We start from the raw sequence: 25322 nt of genomic DNA, 5'->3' as shown, positions 1-25322 counted from the left end.
AGGGAAGAAACACGGTTTAAATAGATGCACTGTCCCTGGGTCTTTGGAGATTACCTCAACACATTTGTTATTCTGATAGTTTGAGCAGCCTCTAGCTAGTTTAAGCTTCCCTGGACCAAAAGCTTACCACAGACCAAAAGCTCAACACAAGCTCCATAAATATTCTCCAATGAACTATAATGCCCTCAAGATGTTGTACTATACATATGAACAGATATTGTAGCTGATGGGTACTCTTACCAGCAGTAGGCCCTGTACTGTTGACATGTAAAGCCACGGCCACAACTTTGTGAATACTGTGGATGCTAACAGGTCATGTGTCCTCAAATAAAAATAGTCCTACTTGGAGTAAGATTATTGGAACTTATTGTTATAAAAGTCTCAGTAGAATGGAGGTAATGRATGCAGAGCCCGTCATTTAATCGCTATCTGATTAAATCCCACCTCTTGTGATGTATGAGAGACTTGATTGGTCACTCAGTTGGCCAATTTGATATGGCTAGGTGTATGTATCCCATTGAATTACCTTGCGGTTTAAAAGAATTGTGAGTTATCTGTTACGACATATATGTTATGTCTCATGGGTTTCGTAATCACGTCTTTAACAATTCAATAATGATGAGATGGAAGACCGGAATCAATTCAACCATTTACTGTGTCTGAATGTGCTGAACTCAACACACACAACTCCCATGATGCTCTGCGGCACAACCCCAATACACAACATCTCCTCCCCACCTATTTAAATGTCCCCCATTATGATCAACAGTAACTGTTCTACAAGTGCAAGTGTCTTGGTGTCCGCCTATCTCTCGTAGGGAAACGTCGGTCAACCTGACTCTCAATAACAATGTCTTTAGACTGTTGCGTTGACACAGGTGTAGGCAGTGTCCTGAGAACGTGTCTGTGAGCCCCTAGGTGACGACTGCCGTGTCAGGGTGACACGCAGTAACATTTCTGGACCACTTACAGTCGGTGGTTATGTCCGGGTTGCTTTACTCAACAGTAACTGATCTGCGTGCCTTTTCCAGATGAGGTCCACTGGAGTCTAGACAGTATAGGACACAGGACCAGTCTGAGCAATGACTGTAGCAGGAATCCACTTTGGTCCATTGAGGTAGTTCCTAGTTAAGGCAATTTCTCCAGGTTTGAAAGCTCTGTCCTTTGCTCTCAGTTCACGACATTTGACTTGGCTCGCCTGTTGACGTCACACGGTCTCCTTTGCATTCGGAGGTTTGATTAGGTTGAATCTTGAGTGTAGCTCTCTCTTCATGAATAGCGATGCAGGTGGTTGCATGAGAATAGCGATGCAGGTGGTTGCATGAGAATAGCGATGCAGGTGGTTGCATGAGAATAGCGATGCAGGTGGTTGCATGAGGCACATTCTTGTAGAATAGCAGGAAGCTGTTCAAGCGTTGGTACAGTGTCCATTGACGCCAAGATGCTTTTGTACGAACCTCTCTGCCCGCCTGTTGTTCGATGGATGACATGGTTCTGTCCTGATGTGCTGTATACATTTCACCTGTAGGAACGTGTCCATTTCTTGGAACTCCAGCTTCGGTACGTTGTCGCTAACGAGTTGGAGTGATGATCCAAACCGACTAAACCAAGCTTCTTGATGGTTTTCTCTGCAGTAGTAGACCACATGATGGTAACCTCTGACCGATTGCTATGAGCATCCACGACCACAATAAACATCCACGACCACGCCTCCTCCGGCCAATCCATGGATGAAGAGGTGCAAGTTGAGGTATGTTGCTAATCTTCTGACATGCAGATTTGTTTGGTAGCTTTTTTCTTAATGCTTCCATCCAATCCAGGCTACCAGAAGTAGCTTTTGTGCGATTTTCTTAATGCAAACCATTCCACAGTGACCTGGGTGTAGCTGTTGCAACACTGGTTTCCTCAGCGACGGCAGAATGATAACTGTCCTCCCCCACAGCAGACAACCAGACTGTACCGACAGCTCAGTTCTCCTGGAAAGGTTCCCAAGCATCTCCTGTGGCTTTACCTCACTTTAGATAACACCAGGTTGTTTCACTTGTGTTGAAGTGACTGGTATGTTTTCCCCTTTCGTCTGAAGTAGATGTCCACTTGGCATGAGTCTGGTTTAACCACAGGTAGTGGTAACCTGGAAAGTCCATCTGTGATGCAATAGGTGTGTGCTGACAACATCAAAGCCCACCTTTGCAWTTTGCTTGCATCAAGTGACAAAATCTCAGTATGTGGTCCAAAGATGCTCGTCAGCGGACGATGATCTGTATTTTTAWWWTWTTTWTTTATTTAACTAGGCAAGTCAGTGAAGAGCAAATTCTTATTTACAATGACAGCCTATCCCGGCCAAACCCGGACGACGCTGGGTCAATTGTGCGCCGCCCTATGGGACTCCCAATCACRGCCGGATGTGGTACAGCCTGGATTTGAACCAGGGATTGTAGTGATGCCTCTTGCACTGAGATGCAGTGCCTTAGACAGCTGTGCCACTCGGGAACCCCTTATGCACGAAGGGTCAACTTCCTCCGAGTCCCATACAGACACCGGTTAAACCTACACACTCCAAACACCATGCCTAGGGCTTCCTTTTCTATCTGCGTAGTTTTTTTATGGTTCGTTCAATCCCCTCGTTGTGAAAGCGATCGGTTTCCCTTCACCAGAAGGCATGATATGGGACATGACTGCCTGTGGCATCGATGATGTGTCCAGGGTATCCAACTGATGACTGGAGGAATGCACATTTGTCCTAACAAACACGCAGTCCGTAGTCCTTCAATCTCTATAAGGTCCTCTTCATCTTTTCCAGTAACGAGGATGTCATCTAGGTAGTATTGTACTCCTGGCAATCCTCTCACAATCTGGTCCATCGCTCTCTGCAACATCGCTGGCGCATTTCAAACGGTAGACCACAATACCTGAAGAGCTCCTTGTGTGTCACGACAGTCAGCAGCTCCTTTGACTTTTTATCCACATGCATCCGCAAGTAGGCTTGGTAGAGATGGATTTTGCAACAATTTTGACCCCCAGGTAAGCCCGTGAAAAGGTTGTCGAATGTGTGGTAGTGGATACTGCTCAGCGGACAATACAGACTTTATCTGTGACTTTAAAGTCTCGACATATCCTGATTCCACCATCCTTCTAAAGGACTGGTATGCTGTTAGGCTCCAGTACCTTGTTCTTGACTAAATCAAATAAAATGTATTTATATAGCCCTTCGTACATCAGCTGATATCTCAAAGTGCTGTACAGAAACCCAGCCTAAAACCCCAAACGGCAAGAAATGGTGTAGAGGCTGCAAGTAGCGTCCAAGTAGCCTCGATATTGTCTTCACTGACATTTTCAACCTTCTCCCTGATCCAGTCTATAATACATACATGTAGCAAGCAGACCACCATAGTCGGTGTGCCCAAGAACGCCAAAGTAACCTGTCTGAAGGACTATCGCCCTGTAGCACAAATCTGTATTCATGAAATGCTTTGAAAGGCTGGTCATGGCTTACATCAACACCATCATCCCAGACAACCTGGGCCCACTTCAATTCGCATACTGCCTCAACAGATCCACAGATGACGCAATCTCTATTGCACGCCACACTGCCCTTTCCCATCTGGACAAAAGCTCATCACTAAGCTAAGGACCCTGGGATTTGACACCTTCCTCTGCAACGTCAGCAAGACAAAGGAGCTGTTTGTGGACTACAGGAAATAGAGGGCCGAGCACGCCCCCATCTTCATCAACGGGGCTGTGGTGGAGCTGGTTGAGAGTTTCAAGTTCCTCGGTGTCCACATCACTAAGGAATTGACATGGTTCACACACACGAACACAGTTGTGAAGAGGGCACAACAACGTCTCTTTCTCCTCAAGATGCTGAAAAGACTTGGCATTGGCCATCAGATTCTCAAAAAATTCTACAGCTGCACAATAGAGAGCATCTGGACTGGCTGCTTCACCGCTTGGTATGGTAACTGGTTGGCATCTGACCGCAAGGCACCACAGAGGGTAGTGCGTATGGCCCATTACATCACTGGAGCTCCCTGCCATTCATACCAGGCGGTGTCGGAGGAAGGCCCTAAAGATTGTCAAAGACCAGCCACCCAAGTCATAGACTGTTCTCTCTGCTACCGCAAGGGAAGATGTACAGATGCATCATGTCTGGAACCAACAGGAGCCTGAACAGCTTCTACCCCTAAGCCATAAGACTTGGTACTGGTAACCTGTGTATATAGCTAAGTTATCGTTATCTATTGTGCAAACTGTTACAGACCTATATCCATCCTGCCCTGCCTATCTAAGGTCTTCGAAAGCCAAGTCAACAAACAGATCACTGACCATCTCGAATCCCACCGTACCTTCTCCGCTGGCAATCCGGTTTCCGAGCGCGTCACGGGTGCACCTCAGCCACGCTCAAGGGACTAAACGATATCATAACCGCCACTCGATAAAAGACAGTACTGTGCAGCCGTCTTCATCGACCTGGCCAAGGCTTTCGACTCTGTCAATCACCATATTCTTATCGGCAGACTCAGTAGCCTCGGTTTTTCTAATGACTGCCTTGCCTGGTTCACCAACTACTTCGCAGACAGAGTTCAGTGTGTCAAATCAGAGGGCATGTTCCGGTCCTCTGGCAGTCTTATGGGGGTACCACAGGGTTCAATTCTCGGCCGACTCTTTTCTCTGTATATGTCAATGGATGTTGCTCTTGCTGCGGGCGATTCCCTGATCCACCTCTACGCAGACGACACCATTCTGTATACTTCTGGCCCTTCCTTGGACACTGTGCTATCTAACCTCCAAACGAGCTTCAATGCCATACAACACTCCTTCCGTGGCCTCCAACTGCTCTTAAACGCTAGTAAAACCAAATGCATGCTTTTCAACCGKTCGCTGCCTGCACCCGTACGCCCGACTAGCATCACCACCCTGGACGGTTCCGACCTAGAATATGTGGACATCTATAAGTACCTAGGTGTCTGGCTAGACTGCAAACTCTCCTTCCAGACTCATATCAAACATCTCCAATCCAAAATCAAATCTAGAGTCGGCTTTCTATTTCGCAACAAAGCCTCCTTCACTCACGCCKCCAAACTTACCCTAGTAAAACTGACTATCCTACCGATCCTCGACTTCGGCGATGTCATCTACAAAATAGCTTCCAATACTCTACTCAGCAAACTGCTATCCAGTTTGCTATCACAGTGCCATCCGTTTTGTTACTAAAGCACCTTATACCACCCACCACTGCGACCTGTATGCTCTAGTCGGCTGGCCCTCGCTACATGTTCGTCGTCAGACCCACTGGCTCCAGGTCATCTACAAGGCTATGCTAGGTAAAGCGCCGCCTTATCTCAGTTCACTGGTCACGATGGCAACACCCACCCGTAGCACGCGCTCCAGCAGGTGTATCTCACTGATCATCCCTAAAGCCAAAACCTAATTTGGCCGCCTTTCCTTCCAGTTCTCTGCTGCCTGCGACTGGAACGAATTGCAAAAATCTCTGAAGTTGGAGACTTTTATCTCCCTCAACAACTTTAAACATCTGCTATCTGAGCAGCTAACCRATCGCTGCAGCTGTACATAGTCCATCGGTATATAGCCCACCCAATTTACCTACCTCATCCCCATACTGTTTTTATTTATTTACTTTTCTGCTCTTTTGCACACCAGTATCTCTACTTGCACATGATCATCTGATGATTTATCACCCCAGTGTTAATCTGCTAAATTGTAATTATTCGCTCCTATGGCCTATTTATTGCCTACCTCCTCATGCCTTTTGCACACATTGTATATAGATTCTCTTTTTTTCCATTTTTTTCCCTACTATGTTATTGACTTGTTTATTGTTTACTCCATGTGTAACGCTGTGTTGTTGTCTGTTCACACTGCTATGCTTTATCTTGGCCAGGTCGCAGTTGCAAATGAGAACTTGTTCTCAACTAGCCTACCTGGTTAAATAAAGGTGAAATAAAATTTAAAAAATCGTTACTCATTGTGTATTTATTCCTCGTGTTATTATTTTTTAAATGTTCAATTATTTCAATAACAAAAAAATGATCTGCATTGTTAGGAAGGGCCCGTAAGTAAGCATTTCGCTGTTGGTTTACACCTGTTGTTTACGAAGCAGGTYAATTTTCTTTAATTCGATTTGACTACTTTAAGTCAATAGGCTCTTGTGTAGTTTCACTTTGTAGCCCACATACTAGTCTGTCTCTAATGGTGTCATTTAGAACATCATTCAACTCAGTGCTCTAATAGTTTCTTAGAAGCTGTAATACACTATGTAACTTTTTGGGACGACCTGACACAATTTACACTGAAATGTGAGTTATAGATCTGTCATTCTCGTTGAAAGCAAATCTAAGAAGCGGTAGATCTGTTCTATGTGCGCTATTTCTATGATTCCCATTTTGAAGTTTCGTTTTTGCGTCTCTTACTTTCAGTTTTGTACACCAAAAGTTAAGCTGAAAATACAATATTTTTGGTTATGGAAAAGATATTTCACTGCGGTTTAGATGGTACAATGATTCTCTACACTAGCTTGTTTTGTCACATAAACTGAAATTAGGCAAACTATTAGTATTTTAGCAACCAGGAAATGGCGGAGCAGCAGCAAACATTTTCACTGATTCTTTCAGTGACAACTGAAAGAATAACTAGTGTTTTTTTTGTGAAGTGTCCTTTTAGTATTCCCACATTATCCCCATGTCTTATTACCTGGGCTGTCTGGCTGTAGCAGGTTGCGCAGCAAACCAAATGTCCCTGACCCCATTACACCAAAAATGTAGCCACACTTTTGTCCTCATCAATGTCACCTGCAAAAACAAAACAGTCAAACTGTTCAGAATATGAGCTCCACTGCTCTATACTTTCATCAAACTGTCCAATGTTTCCAACACTTCCAGACCTATTCCGTTTCTCAAAAGGCTCCTGGTTGTCATTTACTTCAATATTGTCCTCAACCMCGGCAACGTTCTGTTCTGCCATGGCAATATTTTCCTCGGTCACGTGATTTTCATTCACTTCACTCACTGACGTTTCATCCTCAAGTTCGCCCATTTAGCAGTTTTTTATTCCAAAGTTCATTTTCACAGTTGAATAAATGTCCTTTCCTTTACTCACTGTATATTACTCCTTTTAATCATGTTTTTCCTCAGACCTCTGTCTCGAGTAATTTGCTGACGTCCATGACGATGCTAACTCTTTCTTAGCTAGCTAGCTCGACTATGCACTTGCCTATGCTAGCAATTCACTGTGTTAAACTTAACCGAGACTGTACCCCAGAAAATAACAGTTTTAAACTTGTAAAACCAAACTTCTTCCGGATAGAATAGTTCCTGTAGGTGCAGACTTAACAAAAGATTGAGTATGTCTCGTGCGTTTCATAACCACGTCATCAAATCAATTCAACAACTCCCATGATGCTCTGCGACACAACCCCAATGCACAAGAGCGTATTTTGTTTATATTGTTTTGATTAGAGCATCACTGATGTGGTCCATGCCTCAAACAGACATTTACTGACCAACTCTTCTACCTATTTCCTGTTTTGGGTTCTATCCTGCCATGAGAAACTGGCAGAAGGCTGCACAAAACTTCTGATCTGTTCATCCAACCCTCAGGCACCGGAGATCTGTATCCTCCTCTGTAATGAGACGGCATCCACATTCTCACTAGAGATAAAGAGTTGCCGGCAAGAAAAAGCCACTTCGAATATAGATTTTCCATTGCACTCATCTATCATGTATACTGAGTTTTGAGTTTYTTTTCTCCCCAGCCTCAGCCAAATGAATCCCCTTTGGGCCTGGTACTATAGTTTTGTTTTGTTTAAATGAGTAACGATCCAGGTCAGTGGCCTAATTTCCAAACTGAAGTGTGTATTATCAGGGGCTCCCATGTGGAGATGGGATCAGGMCCCAGGAGGGASCCACAGCCGGTGGCTCAGTTGATTTGCTCCAGTTAAAGCTATATCCCTATTAGCCCACACACTGAACATGGCTCACAGGCTATTTTTAAGTGTTTGAAAGTGAAATTACTATATCTTGAAAGTGAAATTACTATRTCTTGGCATGTGTTGCCTCGTCCGTGTAAGTTTGTGTTGACATGTGGATAGTGTGTGTGCTTGAAGGTTTTGGCATTCTGGTTTAGAGGACAGATGTCATTGGAACATTTGAGCAGCCAGCGAAATCCCAGTGTCCCTGAATGTTACATCTGGACTGCATTACATCAATATGAAGGAGACTGACCGTCCATTCTCCACATCCATTCCTGGTTTATTACATAAGAGGCCAGCACACAGAGAAAAACAAAACAGGTTTCTGCTGCCTTGAACATAAAGTGCTTTTCTAAAAGGCCATATTCTAGGGACATGAACATACTGTATAAAGGAAGTTGATTAAAGAGAAATAACAAGATTGAATGTATTTTCCATGCTATTACCTACAGATCTAGGATCTTAATTTGATCACCCTGTTGCAGGAAAATGCAAAACGTGTAGTGTATTTGAGGTTTAAAAAGACTTCTGAAGTTTGTAATTTCCACTTTTACAATTTCAGACTTGATTTGTTCCCTTACGAAAAATGTATCAACCCCTCCACATGTCCACTAATTATAATCCATATAATAATTCACATTTCCTGTTGCTGCAGGATTATTTTCCTGCTGTAGCAAACTGGCTCAAATTAAGATCCTACATCTGTTAGCTTTTAATGACCCATAAGGGACCTAACACAGATCGGTAAGCTCTCTTGCAGTCAATAACAGAACCTTATCTCCTTCAGGTGAGCAAGCATGCCTGGCCCCATTAGAGAACCACATCGTAGGACCACATCTGACCCAATCCAACACTTCCCTAACCTTGCTACAGACTGAAAGGCTGGTCTCATGTATTTTTAGTAACGTAGCTATATACATTTTGGTCGTGGAAAATATGTAGACCTAGCATATTTAGTTTTAGAGAGGCATATGAGGTTACAATGAGGGTTTTACACTAAACAACCAGCTTAGTACTGTTCTAGGTGTATAGATGAATAGCTATATTATATAATGCATCTGTCCATGCAACGGGGTCATTCAACAGTCTTAATTTATGCATATCCCTGCCCTGTTATTTATTTTTCAAATCTGCGAGGTTAATATGGTCTCTAGATTGTGACCCACTTGTTAGTCGGCTTGACAGAATATTGTTTGATGGTACAATATGTCGGTGTCGGCTAGCTCTCCTTATGATTCATTGTGTGGACTATCTGGGTTAAAGGGGCAATCTGCAGTTGCTACATCCATTTTTGGATTTATGAATGAATTATATGTACCCATTGATTCATTAAGAATWTAACTTTGAAATACCTCATGAGTTTATTAGTTCAACTGTCTTACCCCATCAGAACCCAAATTATAAGCTTGTTTTACTCCAGTGTTTKTAAACAAAGTAAATGTAAACAAACACTATATCGCCTCAAAACATGGTTAAAACTATACTTTTTATCATGGATGGTCATTCCTTGCATCCATAGCGCCGCCTATGAATTTGAGAGTGGTTATATTTCTCCAATCCCATCCCTCAGCTTTTTACTGAAACGGGCGGGAGTACGCGTTCTTATGGTTTCAACTGCTGATTGCCGCTTTAAATCAATAAAATGAAGCTGATCCTCCTCCACTCATTAATTAAGTTGCAATATAAGTGTGATTTTTGAATTGAGAAAAAGAGCGATTCATTCAATAAATGAGTATCTTATACCTTAAAGGGGCTATTTGCAGTTCAAACAATAACAAAGCGGAAACCCCACTGCTCTTTAACACTGTTTTGGTAAACAGCTGATGGATGGGGCCAGAGGACTGACCATCCATGATATCAAAATAATAGCTTTTTCCATGTTTTGAGGCTATACCGTGTTTGAAGCTGTATTTGAGGCTTAACAATTGTGTTACAAGCAAAGGAGTAAAACATTCTGATGGGGTATGACAGTTGAAATAAGCTCATGAGGCATTTACAAGTTATATTCTTCAAGAATCAGTTAATATATATCATTCATTTAAAAGTAAAAAAAAAAAATGGATGTAGCAATCTGGGATTTGGAAGTTGTTTCAATGGTCATTTTAAATTGTTGATGTAGACATACACCAATTGATTCTTGAGTTCAGCTGAGTTCATGAGCTTAGTTTAACAATCTTTAACAGTTTGCTGAAAAACACATCGCAGATTGTAGCTTTAAAGATAGCTACMTTTCCTCATCTATAAAAAAGGAACCATGTGGGAGTATTTTTAATTAGTGCTGTGAATTACCAGGCTGCACAGCAGAGATGAGTAATCTAACTGCATAGGCCATCAAATCACCAACTAGGCCTAATGAGCATACTGTAGGTGACTATATTTCCGACGTACTACAGCAATCCTGTTAAACATAATTGAGCTTTGCCTTTTCATGATTTTCCCAGCCATCCGCCACCGTTGCAAGAACAAAAGTAGACAGCTCAGTAGTGATTTAGTTGTTTAACTACTTTACTTTTGCTGCTTTAGTAATCCTCACCAAGGGCCAATCCAAAACGCCTCTCCCAATCCAAGTTGATTACTATGTATTTACTGTATCTGTTTGGCTAACACTCACCAAGCTGTAGGCAAAAACACACATGTAGCACACATCTCTGTACTTTATTTGGATAGTCCATCTGTAGATGCTTTAGCAAACAGTTGTTTATCAACAGATAGTTTGTTGATATTATGCTCTACAGATGGAATATCCTGACTATCCAAATAAAGTGTGACCGCATCTTAAGCCACAGTTCCTGACACAGAGACCGACACGGCATGTATCTGCAGATCGGATGAGTACATTTTGTCCCAGAGGTCCGAAGCAACGGGAATGTTGCTTTTTTCCGCCACTCATAGGGAATGAGTGAGTTTACGGTTCATTTTGATCTGGTAGATGCAGTCTTGGTTATGATGGTGTGATGACAGTTCAGCAATCCCACTCTCTGCCCAGGCTGACTGTCTTGGCTTAAGCTAATGTGTTACTGCCCCGCAAAGGGGCAACAGTGTTCTGTAATACTATATTTACTGCATAGGAGATTAAACAGGACTCATGGTCCCATGTTGAACCTGACATGCCATGTTTGCCTTCACTCTATCTCAGCATGGTATCAGAAGTGGCAACACTAATAACACTCTAACCCACCTCCAATTTTTGCGAAAACAATGCTAACAATCTAGTACACAGTTCGCTTCCCGGTTGGTTGAGTAAAGATAAAATACAACAACGCTAACAGACTACTCTAGCTAAGCTAACGTTAGCTAGCTGGCAACGCAATTCTGATTTGGCTGGGTCTGGCTCCTCAGCGGTTGGGCTTATACCCTCCCAGGCCCACCAGTGGCTGCGCCCATGGCAGAAAGTGGGGGCAGATATCTTTCATCGAGACGACTCTACTTACCTAGTGATACTCAACTACTTATCTAGGTTCATCAAGTTTGCCAAGCTGCTCTCCACAACCTCAAAAGCAATAGTGGAGCACAGGAAGCCCTGGTTTGAACGCAGCAGGGTGCCCCTCCAGGTTTGCTCGGACAATAGACCCCAATTCTGCTCCGACACCTTCCTCAAAGTAATGGAGCAGCTGAGCGGGCTGTTCAGACTGCAAAACAGCTTCTTAAGAAATTGTCTGATTCATACCTTGCACTCCTGGCTTATCGCTTCAGTCCTCTCTCTGTGGGGTACAGCCCTGGTTCCAGGCAGAAAACGTTGCTCTACTGTGCCAACGCATACCTCACTCCTGACGCCAAGGCGGCCTGACCTCCCATCCTTTGTGGAAAACCAATCAAACAAAAACAGAAGTCACACTACGACTCTCGCCAAAGAGGAAAGACCTTGCCCACACTACACCCTGGTGACTGTGTCTGGGTGAGAGACACAACAAAAAGGAATTGTGCAACAAATGGCACATACGCCACGCTCTTACCTTGTGCACTTACAGGGGCGCATAGTTAGGAGAAACCGAAGACACTCACTCAACACGATGAGACAATGCCTGAGCCTCAGCCTGTCCCTGTTTTCCCAAGGGCGTCTTTACTGTCATCAGCCCCAAGGCGGCACCCAGTTAGTCAGAAAACCCACCCCCTTTACCTACAAGACTTTGACATGGCCAAATCCAACACTGGGATGTATTATGGGGCAGAATAATCCCGACACCTTCAGTGCAAGGCACAAGTAGTCTACCCTGTCCTTGGTAGGCTAGCTATCAGCCTTCAGTTCCTTTGAAAATAAAAAAGATTAAAAAAGGAAGTTGCATACTGTTGTTCATCGGTTACTACTGTAATTCAAAAAAGGTTATTGTGTCTGTTCTGCATTCACTAAAGAAAGGGAGATGTGGTATTAGCTCATGTGCATATATGCAAAGGTAATGTGTTGTAAACTGGTCCCGTGTTCAACCCGGCATGCCGTATCTGCTTTCCTTCTATCTCAACATCTTGTACTGAAGAGTAACTTATAGAAAGACAATAGGCCTGAAAAGGAAGTTATCCATCTTTTTGAATACCATGTTACAATAGTATGTTGCTCTATTATTCTGAGCTTGAAAGCAAAGTGCGACTGCATTTTCTTACCCATGTCTTTTATTTATTTTACCTGTCCAATCATTCCCCGTTTGTATAATTTTCTCTGTGATTACTTCTTTAGTTTTGGGAGCATTATTTAACTTCTGGCCTGGACTTCACTGTTAGTCGACACCTRTTGTTTACGAAGCATGTGACAACATTTGATTTGGACATGGACTGGTCAAAGGTCAATTTCTGAGCAGTGTCGTTATTGTATAGTCTGGAGCTTATAGGAACTGATAGAAATGTCTTGTGTGTAGAATCCTCTATAGACTTTCATATCTTTCAAATATGTTTATTTTCAACAGGTAACATTTTCAGATCTATATATCATATTTATACCTTTTAAATGTTGTACTTTCCTGAACAAGTCCCTGCTGTGGCTCAGTTGGTAGAGCATGGCGCTTGCAACGCCAGGGTTGTGGGTTCATTCCCCACTGGGGGACCAGGATGAATATGTATGAACTTTCCAATTTGTAAGTCGCTCTGGATAAGAGCGTCTGCTAAATGACTTAAATGTAAATGTAAATGCTGTTGTCCATCACTGCAAGCTCGGGAGCATGAAAATATTCACACCCCTTTTACTTTTTCCACATGTTGTTGTGTTACGACCTGCATTTAAAATGGATTAAATGCAGATGTTTTTAGTCACTGACCAACACACAATATCCCATAATGTCAATATGGAATTATGATTTTAGAATTTTTTACAAATCAATTAAAAATGAAAAGTTGAAATGTCTTGAGTCAATAAGTTATTAAACCCCTTTTGTTATGGCAAGCCTAAGTTCAGGAGTAAAAAGTTGCTCAACAAGTCACATAATAAGTTGCATGGACTCACTTTGTGTGCAATAATAGTGTTTAACATGATTTTCTTTTGACTACCATCTCTGTACCTGACATATACAATTATGTCCATGCATTTCAAGACTGCGTTGAGACAATGCCTTATCAGTGACCCAAGCCCCGCTCAGATAATACGTACCATTGTGTCGCTGAGTTGTTGTAGTGCAGCTGCAAATGTACATTTTCCCAGGGGTGTTGGCAGTCCTTATGTAAGTAACTTAATTTATGTCTCCAGAGATATGATACATACATAAATTTATGTGCCTTAATTTAACTCCCCTGAATGCCTCTGTCAATCCTACAGCTATTGTATGCCGTAATCATGCGCCTATGAACCTGAGTTATACAGTTAGCACTGAGGGGGTTTTCCCTAGTAGGAAGTCCACTGTGTGCAGCTCACCCTGCACTATCAGTTCAAAGATACAGTTGAAGTCGGAAGTTTACATACACTTTAGCCAAATACTTTTAAACTCAGTTTTTCTGAGTTTAAAAATTCCCTGTCTTAGGTTAGTTAGGATCACCACTTTATTTTAAGAATGTGAAATGTCAGAATAATAGTAGAGAATGATTTATTTCAGCTTTTATTTCTTTCATCACATTCCCAGTGGGTCAGAAGTTTACATACACTCAATTAGTATTTGGTCGCTTTGCCTTTAAATTGTTTCAATTGGGTCAAACGTTTCGAGTAGCCTTCCACAAGCTTCCCACAATAAATTGGGTGAATTTTGGCCCATTCCTCCTGACAGAGCTGGTGTAACTGAGTCGGGTTTGTAGGCCTCCTTGCTCGCACACGCTTTTTCAGTTCTGCCCATACATTTTCTATGGGATTGAGGTCAGGGCTTTGTGATGGCCACTCCAATACCTTGACATTGTTGTCCTTAAGCCACTTTGCCACAACTTTGGAAGTATGCTTGKGGTCATTGTCCATTTGGAAGACCCATTTGCGACTAAGCTTTAACTTACTGACTGATGTCTTGAGCTGTTGCATCAATATATCCACCTAATTTTCCTTCCTCATAGTGCCATCTATTTTGTGAAGTGCACCAGTCCCACCTGCAGCAAAGCACCCCCACAACATGATGCTGCCACACCCGTGCTTCACAGTTGGGATGGTGTTCTTCTGCTTGCAAACCTCCCCCTTTTTCCTCCAAACATAACGGTGGTCATTTTGACCAAACAGTTCTATTTTTGTTTCATCAGACCAGAGGACATTTCTCCAAAAAGTACAAACTTTGTCCCCATTTGCAGTTGCAAACCGTATCTGGCTTTTTTTATGGCGGTTTTGGAGCAGTGGCTTCTTCCTTGCTGAGTGGCTTTTCAGGTTATGTCGATATAGGACTTGTTTTATTGTGGATATAGATACTTTTGTACCTGTTTCCTCCAGCCTCTTCACAAGGTCCTTTGCTGTTGTTCTGGGATTGATTTGTACTTTTCACACCAAAGTACGTTCATCTCTAGGAGACAGAACGTGTCTCCTTCCTGAGGGGTATGACGGCTGCGTGGTCCCATGGTGTTTATACTTGCATACTATTGTATGTACAGATGAGCGTGGTACATTCAGGTGTTTGGAAATTGCTCCCAAGGAAGAACCAGACTTGTGGAGGTCTACAATTTGTTTTCTGAGGTCTTGGCTGATTTCTTTTGATTTTCCCATGATGTCAAGCAAAGAGGCACTGAGTTTAGAGGTAGGCCTTGAAATAGGCCTTGGACGTACACCTCCAATTGACTCAAATTATGTCAATTAGCCTATCAGCAGCTTCTAAAGCCATGATATAATTTTCTGGAATTTTCCAAGCTGTTTAAAGGCACAGTCAACTTAGTGTATGTAAACTTCTGACCCACTGGAATTGTGATACAGTGAATTATAAGTGAAATAATGTGTCTGTAAACAATTGTTGGAAAAATTACTTTATTAAAGTAGATGTCCTAACCGACTTGCCAAAACTATAGTTTGTTAACAAGAAATTTGTGGAGTGGTTGAAAAATGAGTTTTCATGACTCCAACCTAGGTGTATGTAAACTTCCGACTTCAACTGTAAATATCAGTGTCATGTCTACCTCGGATAAGCCTGCCAGTAAAGCAAAAAAAACAAGAATCCCAGAAAAGTGCAAAAAAAAATCTTACATTAACATATGTAGCCAAAAAAAAAAAGGTTCATGAAATCGATAATTTTCTAGTAACAGATAACATTCATGTACTGACTCTCTGAAACTCCTTTGTTAACACAATGTTAGCAATACATGGTTTCAACATCTTCAGAGGAGACAGTAATGCCAATGGAGGAGGTGTTGCGGTATATGTTCAGTCATATTCCTGTAAAGCTTAGAGAGGATCTCATGTCAAATGCTGTTGAAGTAATACGTGTAAAGTAAATATTGACTGGCTTCCATCAAGCTGTCCACTCAAGAAAAAGCTTCAAACTATAACCAGTGCCTGCAACCTGGTTCAGGTTATCAGTCAACCTACCAGAGTATTTACAAACAGCACAGGAATGAAATCATCCACATTGTATTGATCACTTCTTTACTAACGCTGCAGAAATCTGCTCTAAAGCAGTATCCAAATCCATCAGATGTAGTGATCATAATGTAGTAGCCATATCTAGGATAACCAAAATTGCAAATGCTGGGCCTATAGTGTATAAGAGGTCATATAATAGGTTTTGTAGTGATTCCTATGTTGAAGATGTAAATAATATTTGCTGGTCTGTGGTGTGTAATGAGGAGCAACCAGATGCTGYACTTCACACATTTATGAAATTGCTTATTCCAGTTACTAATGAGCATGCACCCATTAAGAAAATTACTGTAAAAACTGTTAAATCCCAGTGGATTGATTGTAAACGTGTATGATTGAGAGGGATGAGGCAAAAAGAATGGCAGATAAATCTGGCTGCACAGCAGATTGGCAAACATAGTGTAAATCATGAAACCATGTGACTAAATTGAATTTAAAGAAGAAGAAACTGTACTATGAAACAAAGATAAATTATAGTAAACATCTTTGGAGCACCTTAAATGAAGTTTCGGGCAAAAAGGCAAACTTGGCTCCACCAGTCATTGAATCAGATGGCTCATTCATCACTAAATCTACTGAAGTTGCCAACTTCTGTAATTTTTTCATTGGCAAGGTTCGCAAACTTGGGCATGACATGCCAACAACAAATTCTGAGCCTACACATCCATGCATAACTGACCGAATTATGAAAGACAAGCATTGTCATTTTGAATTCCGTAAAGTAAGTGTGGAGGAGGTGAACAAATTATTGTTTTCTATCAACACTGACAAGCCACCTGTGTCTGACAACTCGGATGGAAAATGACTGACGATGATAGCAGACGATATTGCAACTCCTATTTGCCATATCTTCTAAGCCTACAGGAAAGTGTGTGCCCTCAGGCCTGGAGGGAAGCAACAGTAATTCCGCTACCCAAGAGTCACGAAATTGGGGAGAAAAAAAGAGGTAAAAAGTAYAGTAGCTAAGATGGATATAGGTCTGTCCATAATAAAGCTCTGCTCTGCCTTCTTAACAACACTACCAATAGGGCGTAGTTTTGTCGCACCTGGACGACTGTCCAGTCGTGTGGCCAGGTGCAAAAAAACTAATTAAAATGACAATCGGCCCAGAAAAGGGCAGCACAGCTGGCCCTTAAATATACACGGGGAGCAAACATTAACAATATGCATGTCAATCTCTGCTGGCTCAAAGTAGAGGAGAGATTGACTTTATCACTACTTGTATTTGTGAGAAGTATTGACATGTTGAATGCACCAAGCTGTCTGTTTAAACTGCTAGCACACAGCTTGGACACCCATGCCTAGCCCACAACACATGCCACCAGAGGTCTCTTCAAGACCAGAACAGACTATGGGAGGCGCACAGTACTTCATAGAGCCATGACTACATGGAACTCTATTGCACATCAAGTAACTCATGCAAGCAGTAAAATCTGATTTAAATACACCTTATGGAACAGAGGGCTGTGAAGAGACACAGGCACAGACACATATCTTCAATTTAAGCCTACGAGAAAGTGTGTGCCCTCTAGCCTGGAGGGAAGCAAAAGTCATTCCGCTACCCAGGAATAGTAAAGCCCCCTTTACTGGCTCAAATAGCCGACCAATCAGTCTGTTACCAACCCTTAGTAAACTTCTGGAAAAGATGCAGTGCTATTTTACAGTAAACAAATTAACAACATACTTTCATCACGCTTATAGGGAAGGACATTCAACAAGCACAGCATTTACACTGAGAGAGATTGATGATAAAAATATTGTGGGTGCTGTTTTGTTAGACTTCAGTGCGGCTTTTGACATTATCGATCATAGTCTGTGCAAAGCTGTCGGTGTGCAAAGCTGTCATCAAGGCAAAGGGTGGCTACTTTGAAGAATCTCATACAAAATAGATTTTGATTTGTTTAACACTTTTTTGGTTACTACATGATTTCATGTGTTCTTTCATAGTTTTGATGTATTCACTATTATTCTACAATGTAGAAAATAGTAAAAATAAAGAAAAACTCTGGGGGTTATGAGTAGGTGTGTCCAAACTTTAGACTGGTACTGTATGTACGTAAATGAGATATTTCTGTGTTTCATTTTCAATACATTTCCAAACATTTCTGAAAATATGTTTTCATTATGGGGTATTGTGTGTGAGCATTTTTTATTTAATCCATTTTGAATTCAGGCTGTAACACAACAAAATGTGTAATAAGTCAAGGGGTATGAATGCTTTCTGAATGCACTGTAGCAATGCAGGCTAGCTACTTCTCCTTTGCTAGCTAGCCAACTAAAGCCAACACACAATCAAATCAAGCAGCTGAAATGACAGCAAACTATGTGAACTTTCATTTGTTTGTTTTACCTTTGTTTGTTTTGCCATGTATTTGAATATATCCATTATAATGATCTTGATAAAGGAATTCACCATGCTGGTGGAGATCTTGCAACATTGTTCCACAGGTTGGAGGCAGACCGTAAGCTTTACATGCTGACCAGACCGGACACGTCGCGTGCTCCGCAAAATAAATGTAGAAATCCATGTTATTCAATTATTGCACCCACACTGCTCTCRTGCGCCAACGAGCGTCTGCGTTGCCAAGGGCTAAAATAGAACTCCTTTCTATTTCTGACGCAGATCGCGCTGAAAGTCCTGCCTCTCCCATCTCCTCATTGGTTTATAGAAGCATGTACCCACGTGCCATCTCCTCATTGGTTATACCCACGTGGGTGATTGAAAGACAAACTGTTTTGCCGGTGGTCGTGGTAATACTATGAAAGTTTAGATGCCGATCACCATATAAGTTCAAAGATGAAAAAGCCTGGAAGGAGGGGAGATGACTAGAAACGATTCGGTTGGCCGTTTTATGTGTGGATTAATTGTCTGAGTAGAGGGCCTTGTGCATATCAGGTAAAATAACAACTCAATGTTTATATCCCAGGACAAATTAGCTAGCAACAGCAAGCTAGCTAAATAGGACAAATTAACGTTAGCTAGCAAGTGCAAGCTAACTAGCTAAATTGCCATACATGTTTAATGTTTTTTGACCTGTCCCCAAATTAATGACATTGGTTCAGAGTTTGTTTTGATATTTTAACCTGCGTGTCGTGATCGTGTTTGGTGTAGGGGGACAAAATAAATGTATGCACGATAGCGCACGCCCCAACTGTTGCAAACCAAATGCTAGCTTAGGTAAAAAATCATTTTCCCAGGGTAGATTACGTTTATAAATTGACTGGCTAGGCTTTGGGACAGATTGCCTATACAATAGGTACACAAACTACCTGACAGTGAGAGGCTTTTAATTGAATCCTGGCTTCAGTGTTTACCCTCGTTTGTCTCAAATACCTGTTATTCTTCTACTTCACATGAGGAATTTCATTAGTTATTGTAGTCACTGCACAGCTTTACTTCCAAGGTGTTCATTTAGGCTTTACTTGAAACAGTTTATTCACCCGGACTGCCTTCATCACTAGGCAGAGATAATAGGAACCACTAAGAAATGAGTTTGACGCGCACGTGCAACAGAATATGGTAGTGTACCAAATTCTGAAAAATCATGTGGTGCAGTAAACATAAATTCATCCAATCCACCAATGTAGCTGAAGGGCCACATACTATAGCAATTCATTTGAATGTCTGTTCTATCCATTGTATTTATACTGAACAAAAATATAAACGCAACATGCAACAATTTCAACGATTTTACTGAGTTACAGTTCATATAAGGAAATCAGTCAATTGAAATACATTCATTAGGCCCTAATTTATGGATTTCACATGACTAGGCAGGGCGCAGCTATGGGTGGGCCTGGGAGGGCATAGACCCACCCACAGGGGAGCCAGGCCCAGCCAATAAGAATGAGTTTCTCCCTACAAAAGGGCTTTATTACAGACAGAAATATTCCACAGTTTCATCATCTGTCTGGGTGGCTGGTCTCAGACGATCCCGCAGGTGAAGAAGCTGGATGTGGAGGTCCTGGGCTGGCGTGGTTACATGTGGTTTGCAGTTGGGCGTACTGCCAAATTCTGTAAAACGACATTGGAGGAAGCTTATGGTAGAGAAATTAACATGAAATTATCTGGCAACAGCTCTGGTGGACATTCCTGCAGTTAGCATGCACATTGCACACTCCCTCAAAGCTTGAGACAGTTGTGGCATTGTGTTGTGTGAAAAAACTGCACATTTTAGAGTGGCCTTCTATTGTCCCCAGAACAAGGTGCACCTGTTTAATGATCATGCTGTTTAATCAGCTTCTTGATATGTCACACCTGTCAGGTGGGTGGATTATCTTGGCAAAGGAGAAATGCTCACTGACATGGATGTAAACACATTTGTGCACAACATTTTAGCGAAATAAGCTTTTTGTGCATATGAAACCTTTCTGGGATCTTTTATTTCAGCTCATGAACATGGGACCAATACTTTACATATTTTTGTTCAGTGTATGGTGGTTATCCATTGTAATTCTCTGGTTATCCTTCTTTCCATCTGTTATTATCTCTTGGGGTTCCTGCAGGAGTCCAGATGGAACTTCCTCTTTGCCTTCCTGGCCTTGCCTGCCTTGCTGCAGCTCTGTGTGCTGCCCTTCCTACCCGAAAGCCCACGCTTCCTTCTGATGGAGAGGAGGGATGAGGCCGGTGCAGAGAAAGGTAAACCCTCTTAAATAAACGCACACACATGTTTACATTGCCTTTGCATATATGGCCTGCTGAGATAATGACTCATCAAAAAGATGCTGCAGATACTGTGTTGTCTGTCTACTTATGAATATATTCATCACACATTGCATTGGAATGGATTACATGTTGTAACGTCTGCTTCCAACTCACACCCTCAAACACAGCTCACTTTCCAGCCCACACTTTAACACCTAGATCCCCTGAACGCAGCTCACTCTCCAGATCCCAATCAAATGAATTTTAATCACCTGTGCACACACCTGTATGTCATTATCACACCATTTAGTTCAGTTCTTTGCACCCAATCTCTGTCAGGTATTGTTTGTTTTGTGACACTCGTCTTTCAGAACTCTGTTTTCCCCGTGATTTACTCCTCCCGTGTATGATCGTTTTTGCCTGCCTCACTAACGACGCCTTTTGCCTATTCACTGCCTGTACTTTAGCGTATCGGATTTCCTGTTATCTACCTATTGCCTGATCTCCCGGACTACGTTACTAGCCTTTTCGCTGCCTGTACTGTTGCCCTTTTGGACCCCCTGTGTATGACCTTCTGCCTGCCCCTGGACCCAGCTACCTGCCTCCTCCTGTGGTCCTTTTCAATAAACACCTGTTGCGCCCTGCGCTTGAAACCAGCTCTCTGTCTCCCCTCGTGTTCATTACACATGTAAGGGGAACATGTTGATTTTAGCTCTTCAATCAACACTGTATCATGCTCTTGAGCTAGCCAAATTGCATAAATGATGCCAAAAACTCCTGCACAGTGCTGAATTACTGAGGTGCTCATACACATGTGACCAACAAGATGGTGCTGATGGAGAAGGGTGACATCTTACGAGTTCCAACCCAACTTTGCGATGTATAGACTTTTATTGTGTTTATCTTAACTTTTTTTTTGTACAGAAATTCTATTATCCCATATGACCGCCAAGCATCTCTGGACATCAGATTGACAGTTACTAACCTCGATTTCGACTTCAAATACGACTTCAAATCCGACTCAGCTGTTCCACTGTTCGTACTAGACCTTATTCCTTTGTTCCACGGGCTACCAAAACACTGCAGGCATAGATGTGGGAAAAGAGCTGTAGTCCTGGTGGCGCAGCGGTTTAACGCACTGCGTCTCAGTGTTGCGGCATCACTACAGCCTGGGGTTCGATCCCAGGCTGTGTCATTACCGCCCGTGACCGGGAGTCCTATAGAGTGGTGCAGAATTGGCCCAGTGTTGTCCGGGTTAGGGGAGGGTTTGGCCAGAGGGGCTTTACTTGGCTCATCGTGCTGTAGCGACTCCTGATGTAGGCTGACTTCGGTCGTCAGTTGACAAGCGTGGCTTGGCGTGTCATCCTTCGCCGCTCCCAAGCCTGTTGTGGAATTGCAGCGATGAGACAAGATCAGAATCACGAAATTGGGGAGTAAAAGGATGGTAAAAAAAAAAATTGGCGACAAAGAGAAAAACAAATGGCGCTCCCTTCTGTTCTATTGTTAAATCTCCAGTCACTCGAGAATAAGATGCCGGTTGACCTTCGTTCAAGAATCTCCTATCAGCGAGACTTGAAAAGCTACAATTATATGTCTTACTGAAACGTTGCTGGATGATGCCACTATGCACGTAGTAGTACTCGATGGATTGTCCATGCAGCGGCAGGATTGTATAGCGGCTTCAGAGAAGTTGAAAGGAGGAGGACTGTTTTTTAAATAAATAACAACTAGTGTGCTGCTTCCAGTGTGAAGGAAATATCGAGCTTTTGCTCACCTGATTTAGAATACCTCATGGTTAGTGGCAGACCCTTTTATCTACCAAGACAGTTCTCATCCGTAGTTGTCTACATCCCTCCACATGCCAACAGCACTCTGGCAGTCAATGAACTGTATAGGGCCATAAACAAACGGGGATACTTAAAACCATCCTACCTCACTTCTACCAACATGTCTCCTGCACCACTAGGGGAGCTAAAACTCTTCTACCCACAGAAAAGCATACAGGGCCCTCCCCCGTTCTGCCTTCAGGAAATCTGACAATGACTCCATTCTCCTGCTTCCTGTTTACAAATAAAAGCTCAAACAGGAAGTACCAGTGATGCGCTCAATACGGAAGTGGTCGGCTGTAGCGAGGCTACAAGACTGTTTTTCTTGTACAGACTGGGATAAATTCCGGGATTCATCTGATAGCATTGAGGAGTTTACCACAACAGTCACAAGCTTCATCAATAAGTGCATAGACGATGTCATCCCCACAGTGACTATAAGAACGTATCCAAATCAACAACCATGGATTACAGGCAATATCCACGCTGGGCAAAAGGCTAGAGCTACTGCTTACAAGAAATGGGACACGGACATGGACACATACAAGAAAGCCCGCTACGACCTCAGACGAGACATCAAACATGCAAAAGGACAATATAGGAAGTTGGAGGAATATTCAAATCAAATTTTATTGGTCACATGCAGATGTTATTGCGAGTGTAGCGAAATGCTTGTGCTTCTAGTTCCGACAGTGCAGCCATATCTAACAAGTAATCTAACAATTCCACAACAACTACCTAATACACATAAATCTAAGGGATGGAATAAGAATATGTACATATAAATATATGGATGGGCCATGGCCGACCGGCATAGACAAGATGCATAGATGGTATAAAATACAGTATATACATTTGGGATGAGTAGTGCAAGATATGTAAATATCATTATGAAAGTGGCAGTAATAAAGTGACTTTGTTAGAGTGGCCAGTGATTTCAAGTATGTATGTAGGCAACAGCCTCTCTGTGTTAGTGATGGCTGTTTAACAGTCTGATGGCCTTGAGATGGAAGCTATTTTTCAGTCTCGGTCCCAGCTTTGATGCACCTGAACTGACCTTCTGGATGGTAGCGGGGTGAATAGGCAGTGGCTCGAGTGGTTGTTGTCCTTCATGATCTTTTTGGCCTTCCTGTGACATCGGGTGCTGTAGGTGTCCTGGAGGCAGGTAGTTTGCCCCGGTGATGCTTTGTGCAGACCGTACCACTCTTTGGAGAGCCCTGTGGTTGTGGGCGGTGTTGTTGCTGTACCAGACGGTGATACAGCCCGACAGGATGTTCTCAATTGTGCATCTGTAGAAGTTTGTGAGTGTTTTAGGTGACAAGCCACATTTCTTCAGCCTCCTGAGGTTGAAGAGGCGCTGTTGCACCTTCTTCACCACACTGTCTGTGTGGGTGGACCATTTCAGTTTGTCCGTAATGTGTACGCCAAGGAACTTGAAACTTTCCACCTCCACTGCTGTCCCATTGATGTGGATAGGGGGGGTGCTCCCTCTGCTGTTTCCTGAAGTCCACGATCATCTCCTTTGTTTTGTTGAGTGAGAGGTTATTTTCCTGACACCACACTCCGAGTGCCCTCACCACCTCCCTGTAGGATGTCTCGTCGTTGTTGGTAATCAAGCCTACCACTGTTGTGTCGTATGCAAACTTGATGATCGAGTTGGAGGTGTGCATGGCCACACAGTCATGGCTGAACAGGGAGTACAGGAAGGGGGCTGAACACTCACTCTTGTGGGACCCTAGTGTTGAGGATCAGCGAAGTGGAGATGTTGTTTCCTACCTTCACCACCTGGGGTGGCCCGTCAAAGTCCCAATTGCACAGGGTGGGGTTGAGACACAGGGCCTCAAGCTTAATTTTTTGCAGTCTGTGATTGCCTGTAGACCCTGCCACATACGTCTCGTGTCTAAGCCGTTGAATTGCGACTCCACTTTGTCCCTATATTGACGTTTCGCTTCTTTGATTGCCTTGTGGAGGGAATAACTACACTGCTTGTATTTGGTCATATTCCGGTCGTCTTTCTATGGTTAAATGCGGTGGTTCGTGCTTTCAGTTTTGCGCGAATGCCGCCATCTATCTACGGTTTCTGGTTAGGGTAGGATTAATACACATTAATCTGTACTAACAATAGTAAGTATAAACACCATGGGACCACGCAGCCATCATACCGCTCAGGAAGGAGACGCGTTCTGTCTCCTAGAGATGAAGGTACTTTGGTGCGAGAAGTGCAAATCAATCCCAGAACAACAGCAAAGGACATTGTGAAGATGCTGGAGGAAACAGGTACAAAAGTATCTATATCCACAGTAAAACGAGTCCTATATCAACATGGAAGAAGCCACTGCTCCAAAACCGCCATAATAAAGTCAGACTATGGTATGCAACTGTACATGGGGAAAAATGTCCTCTGGTCTGATGAAACAAAAATAGAACTGTTTGGCCATAATGACCATCGTTATGTTTGGAGGAAAAAGGGGAGGCTTGCAAGCCGAAGAACACCATCCCAACCGTGAAGCACGGGGGTGGCAGCATCATGTTGTGGGGTGTTTTGCTGCCTGCAGGAGGGACTGGTGCACTTCACAAAATAGATAGCTTCATGAGGGAGGAAAAAGATGTGGGTATATTGACGCAACATCTCAAGACATCAGTCCGGAAGTTAAAGCTTGGTCGCAAATGGGTCTTCCAAATGGACAATGACCCCAAGCATATTTCCAAAGTTGTGGCAAAAGGGCTTAAGGACAACAAATTCAAGGTATTGGAGTGGCCATCACAATGCCCTGACCTCAATCCTATAGAAAAATTGTGCGCAGAACTGAAAAAGCGTGTGCCTGCAAGGAGGCCCTCAAACCTGACTCAGTTACACCAGCTCTGTCAGAAGGAATGGGCCAAAATTCACCCAACTTATTGTGGGAAGCTTGTGGA

The 25322-nt window shown here is 42.8% G+C and overlaps 1 protein-coding gene across 1 annotated transcript in view; it reads left to right on the top strand.

Annotated features, from left to right (window-relative positions):
* Positions 1-25322, top strand: part of slc2a9l2 (solute carrier family 2 member 9, like 2) — a 265165-nt gene that overhangs the window by 62508 nt on the left and 177335 nt on the right. Inside the window, exon 6 of the mRNA XM_023985678.2 lies at positions 20442-20574. Within this exon, the coding sequence (XP_023841446.1) occupies positions 20442-20574 (133 nt within the window). The remainder of the gene's footprint in view (positions 1-20441; positions 20575-25322) is intronic.

Source organism: Salvelinus sp. IW2-2015, linkage group LG1 (assembly GCF_002910315.2).
Source record: "Salvelinus sp. IW2-2015 linkage group LG1, ASM291031v2, whole genome shotgun sequence".
Classification (NCBI taxonomy): domain Eukaryota; kingdom Metazoa; phylum Chordata; class Actinopteri; order Salmoniformes; family Salmonidae; genus Salvelinus; species Salvelinus sp. IW2-2015.
Note: the sequence above shows the minus strand (reverse complement) of the source record. Positions and strands in the feature narration are given on the sequence as shown.